The sequence below is a fragment of the Electrona antarctica genome, assembly GCF_951216825.1.
Source record: "Electrona antarctica genome assembly, chromosome: 18".
In the NCBI taxonomy this organism is placed as follows: Eukaryota; Metazoa; Chordata; class Actinopteri; order Myctophiformes; family Myctophidae; genus Electrona; species Electrona antarctica.
Window position 1 is genome coordinate 8,355,725 of NC_136799.1, and position 6,153 is coordinate 8,361,877.

Sequence of the window (6,153 nt, forward strand, 5' to 3'; positions counted from 1 at the left end):
CACTGCGGCGTGTTTTGAGCTTGTAGATCAGCTATTTTTTGCTATATTTGAATTGAAAACCTGAATAATTCTTTGCTATTTTTGAATTGGAATCCTGAAAAAGTTACATTTTTATTTAATTTCAAATGCATTTAGTTATAGTTATGTTACCTTTATGAATTAAGTACAAATACATTGGACATAAAAAAAGACAATAACATTTTAATACTAGTAGTAATTAGCTGAAATCAATACTATATCAATGTTCGGATATTGACCTGCGGGCCGCATTAAGTGATGGTGAGGGCCGCATGTGGCCCCTGGGCCACCAGTTGCCCATGTATGTCCTACACACATACAGAATCTCTAAATTATAGATCAGATTATAGATTATCTCAGATGGAACCAATCACACAGTTGAATTTGATGTAGATTATTATTGCAGTGCAATGACCCTAACCCTAACCCTAGTCCAGACAAGTAGTTAAGAAAAACCTGTTAATTTTATAATTTCAAGTGCTAAACTCTGTCAAACAGGAACTGGAAAGTGAAATAAAACACTCAGGATAGAATGTAAAACCAGCACTGTTTATATTGTGACAGATTATGATTCATCTACAAACATGGAGAGAAAAGTGAGGAGTTTTCTATTTGTACTGTATGTCTTGCTGAAAACGTTAATTAAGGATATTTGGAGGGGAAACTGAGGGAATGCTGAGTTAGCCTTAATAGAAGGCATCTTTTATGCATTTAAATTGACTGTCGTCCTTGGCCCTTATCTCAGAACATTCGATGTATTATCATCCAACTCGAAATGAGCGACAGCTCGTGACTTTGTTTCTTTTTTATAGTACTTTGTGTATCAGTCCATCAAATCATCACACAGTCCGTGCGATATCTGTGCTGCCGGGGGTTGAAATATTCAGATTTTGAGAATGAGGGTTGACTCAACCCTCATTCTCAAAATCTGAAAAAGTTTGGGAACCACTCAGGGGTAGAGTGGCTGGATGGTAACCACAAGGTTGCCAGTTCGAACCCGGGCTCCCCCAGAGTTAGTGTCGAAGTGTCCTTGAGCAAGACACTGAACCCCTAATTGCTCCTGATGTGCTGGTTGGTGCCTTGCATGGTTTCTGCTGCCATCGGTGTATGAATGTGTGTGTGAATGGGTGAATGTAAATATGTAATGCACAATCTATGTAAAGCGCCTTGGATAAAGGCGCTATATAAATGCCCCATTTACCATAAAGAGCTTGCTCAACCCGGTTGAGCAAGCTCTTTATAGCAGTGCTTCCCAAACTTTTTCATGTCAAGGACCCCCAAATTGACACTCATTCAGCCCGCAGACCACCATTTGAAAACATATGCCAGGGACCCCCATAAGAGAATATTTTTACGGCTCTAGCAGTGATTGTCAACCCCCAGTTTGACATGATTGGTCTACGGACCCCCCATTTAATGGCATTTCTATCTCTGGGACCCTCAATTGATTTATATTGTAAAATCAATGTAAATTTAACTCAGAGTGTATAACCAAATGGACACTCTTAGAGTTACAGACCCATAAGGGCCCATTTGGTTCTAAACTCATTTAGCTGGGGACCCCCTGGAACTCCCTCAAGGACCCCTGCTGGGGGTCCACGGATCCCACTTTGGGAACCACTGCTTTATAGCATTATTTAATTGTTCAACAGCCGCAACACCGTTTACCTATAAGCTCCTGTGGCTCTGAGAGAGAGAGAGAGAGAGAGAGAGAGCCCAGAAATATGGTTTTCATGGCACGCTGCGATAAGATTGTGTGGCATTGGGAATTTATGTATGACATTCCTTTTGTTGGAGCCAAATAGGATGTTGTAATCATGAAAAGGACAAAGTGGTTCTCGGCTGAATTAATCACTGGAGAGTCTCCGTTATAGTGGAGGAGCTTAGGGGGATATTTCGCGCTAATTCGTCTAAAAGCGCCATATTTTGCACAAATGTAGCCCATGAAGGCCAGTATTTTAGACTAGGTTTCACTGTTAACAGGGGTTACAAGTCTTGGTAATGTAGGAGGTGGGTGTCCTTTCTTTTGTGATTCTTTAGTTGATGTTAGGTAAGAGACCTGTGTTTGTTTTGTGTTTGGACAAGGTAAGCATAGTTTTCTTTTAGTTCTGTAGTCTGTACAGGTGCCCACCCCTGCATTATATGTAACTGTGTAACTTGTAAAAAAAAGTCACTGTACTTTGGCTTTTCAACTGGTGTTGGCTGACTGTAAATGGTGCATTTATATAGTGCCTTTATCCAAGGCACTTTTACATAGATTGTGCATTACATTCACCCAGTCACACAAAGTCACACACATTCATACACCAATGGCATCAGAAACCATGCAAGGCACCAACCAGCACATCAGGAGCAATTAGGGGTTCAGTGTCTTGCTCAAGGACACTTCGACACCAACTCTGGGGGAGTTAGTGCCTCTCTGGCAGCGGTGGCCGAACGGTTTGCGGAGCGGTCTTGATACCGGAAGGTCGCCAGTTCGTATCCCCGGACCGGCACGTTAAAATTACCACCGCTGAAGTGCCCTTGAGCAAGGCATTGAACCACTACCATGAAATGTTCTATGAGCAGGGCCTGGCTGTAAACAAGTATCTGATGCTTAGTCCAGTTACCCTGGGTAAATATAGTAACTTTGCTTTGCTTTGCTTTGGTTAATGTGGCCCCACATTAATGGTCTTTCAGTGCCCTCTGTTGGCTGACATTGAAGTGGCAGCCAACTCAATTTGTAACCTCAATCTAAAATATCCAAAAATCCATTCTCTCGCACGCACGCTCGCACGCATTGGCACTGATAGTACATAGTAGGCTACAGGAAGAAAGGAAAATTATTAAAGACGTAGGGAAATGAAAAATACGTTTAGAGTATCCGTGGTCATCATAGCCTATGGTAGCCTATGATCATATCATGCTATGATGACCATTATTACCTATATGATTCATAGGTCATACAGGTCTAACAATATAATGGGACAATTTACATTTTTGTGTATTTTTTAAAGTCCAATTTGTTTGAATTACTTCCTTTGAACGAAAGTGTGCTATGACGTGTCGAGGCCAGAAAGAATCTTGATTTCAGGACTCTTGGTCCCTTATTGTATCTGTCCGCTTTTTCTTCCTCTCCTTCTTCCGCCAAAAATAGCAGTTTTTTGGGGAGCAGTGATTTTGGGCCCTAAAGATGAATACAAAATGAAAATCAACATCCTGTCCAATCTCAAGATAGGGAAATTATGACAGGCAGTTTCTGCTGTCAAAATATGACCCCCCCCCCAACACTGTGTTTGAAATAGACACTCATGCTTTCTAAGGTGTGATTTGGGGCCCTAAGGATGATTAAAGACAGTGTTTGAAATAGACACTTGTGCTTTCTAAGGTGTGATTTGTGGCCCTAAGGATGAATGCAAAATGAAAATCAACATCCTAATGCTGTCCATGACAGGCAGTTTCTGCTGTCAAAATATGACTTCAAAAAACAATATGACCCCCCCAGACATATGCACAACTGACTGGCAAGATAATTAGTTATTTGGCCACACCTGTGCGAAATACCAATAGTATAAACATAAAATATACATATATACACGCTTACATTTCTGGGTGTTAATTTCAATTAGTTAATACAAAATGAACATGAATTAATGGATGAATTAATGGATTCATTAATGATTTAATCAATGTTCGCACAAGGCCTCGCATTTTTCCCATGGACGCCTCTGCTTGTAGAATTGCTGAACGGGATTGTAGTGCGTGTGGGAAGCATCCTTATATTGTATTGTTGCCTTTACATATTGAGAAATATAATAAAGTATCCGTCCTGTGAAATTGTATATGGGATGTTCTGCCTCCATTATTAATGCTCACAGCAGAACTACTCTGTAGAGCGGGCTCTTTACATTTCTCTTACCTGAAACAAGGTTTATTACACTATACTAGAGCGGTGCCCACGCACAGGGCCTCTACAGCGGTGCCCGTTGCGCACTGGCCTACTTGGAACGATGCAAGTTGGAAATGCATGCCCCACCCAGATATTATGCATTGGAGCCTCTACAACGGTGCCCGTTGGGCACTGGCCTACTTGGAACGATGCAAGGTTGAAATGCACGCCCCTGCACCCAGATATTATGTCTGTCTCCATTTTATGCCCATATATGGAGTTCTTTGTAAGGCTTACCCAAATATGGAGTATATGCAGCCAGCTTGTGGAGTTCTGTGTCAGGCATGCCCAAATATGGAGTGTTGTGAGGTCAGAACAGGCCAGCTCCATATATGGTCGCTGGACAGGGGCCCGGTCCAGAGCCCGGGCAGAGGCCTTTTTGGGGCGGTTCTGGACAACCGTGGGTCCGACCGACTCGACACCGGGCACTGTACCCTCTGCTGTGGTGTGGAACGTGTGTGTCGAATTTGAAGTCGGTGGGGCGAACGGTTCTCGAGTTACGTGGATTATACACAGACAGACATACAGAGACTTGGTGCATTTATGGAGTGTTAGCTGACTATTTTAACAAGACAACATTCCACAGTTACATAGATGTCTCTCCATCCATTACAGGTGTTGATTTGTGGTCTTCGCAACATTGCAACAGGCAGTCTTTGCAGGATTCAGTTCGCCACTCCGGCCCTACGTTACAGACACTGGCATAGAGCCATGAGACACAGAGTGGCACACACGATGAGTGAGGAGTCTGGAATTACGCAGACCATGAAGGCACCGCAAAGAGCCCATGAAACAAGTATGGACTCTTCTGAGCATGAGCATTACACTAAAAGATGCAAGGCAGAATTGGAGAACACTGATGATGAGAAGAAATATCCCAAAAAGAAAGTGGTTCTCCTTTTGGCATACTCTGGGAAGGGCTTCTACGGAATGCAGAGAAACACTGGGAGCATACAGTTTAGAACCATTGAAGATGACCTGGTCTCTGCCCTTATTAAGTCGGGCTGCATTCCTGACAATCATGGCGATGATATGAAGAAAATGTCTTTCCAAAGATGTGCCAGAACAGATAAGGGTGTGTCTGCAGCTGGCCAAGTCGTGTCTCTCAAACTGTGGTTGATTGAAGACATTGTTAAGAAGATCAATGAGAATCTGCCGCCACAGATTCAAGTCCTTGGATTTAAGCGAGTGACCCAGGGCTTCAACTCCAAAAACAATTGTGATGCTCGCACATACTCGTACATAATCCCCACGGTAGCATTTGCCCCAAAGGACTATGATGTCCAAAATTCTGCTGCCTTCCGCGTGGAACCAGAGACACTTGAGAGGGTTAACCGTCTCTTTGCACTCTACAAGGGCACTCATAACTTCCACAATTTCACCTCTCAGAAAGGACCAAAAGACCCCAGTGCCCGCCGTTACATCACTGAGATGTCTTGTGGTCAGCCATTCAATCGTAGCGGTGCTGAATTCTGTGTGATCGTGGTACGAGGCCAGAGCTTCATGCTGCATCAGATTCGCAAGATGATCGGCCTCATCATTGCCGTGATCAAGGGCTACGCAAAGGAGGAGGTGATGGAGCGGAGCTGGGGTGAGGATAAGGTCGATGTTCCCAAGGCTCCTGGGTTGGGCCTGGTTCTGGAAAAGGTACATTTTGACAGGTACAACCAACGCTTTGGAGGGGACGGCCTTCATGAGCGCCTCGAATGGAGCCAAGAGGAAGAGGCAATTAAGACCTTCAAGGAGGACCACATCTATCCGAGCATTGTGGAGACTGAATGCCAAGAAGGCTCCATGGTTAGCTGGATGGCCACACTTCCTTGTCATGACTTTGAGGCTACTTCTACGCAGGAAGAGGACCAGAAACAGCATGATGAAGATGAGGGTAAAGGATCAGATTAGGTCTTCTCCTGATTCATAGATAAGCATCTTCGCAGATCTTTTGCCGCTGACTTATTCTGTATGAAATTATTGTCAAGAATGTCAATTTCGTGATAAATATCTGCACACAATTCTATACTTCAAAATCCTAACACTGACTGGGGACAGTGGGGAGTCTGGGACATAGGTGGGTTGTTGCTAGTCTAATTATCAGATCATACATCCTAATGCAAAAATATTTCTAAATGTTATATTATGTTATGTAGGCCTATAACCCATGGACAATCAAAAACAGTTGGAAATACCATCAAGAAAATTAAAACATG

General features: G+C 43.3%; 1 protein-coding gene across 1 annotated transcript; it reads left to right on the forward strand.

The window, feature by feature from the left end:
• Nucleotides 1-4,744: 4,744 nt before the first annotated feature.
• On the forward strand, nucleotides 4,745-5,848 carry LOC306941756 (pseudouridylate synthase 1 homolog; the record flags this gene model as incomplete). Its single annotated transcript, XM_079527400.1, has 1 exon — nucleotides 4,745-5,848. One exon carries the CDS (start codon nucleotides 4,745-4,747, stop codon nucleotides 5,846-5,848), a length of 1,104 nt encoding a protein of 367 aa, XP_079383526.1.
• Between the last annotated feature and the right edge of the window lie 305 nt (nucleotides 5,849-6,153).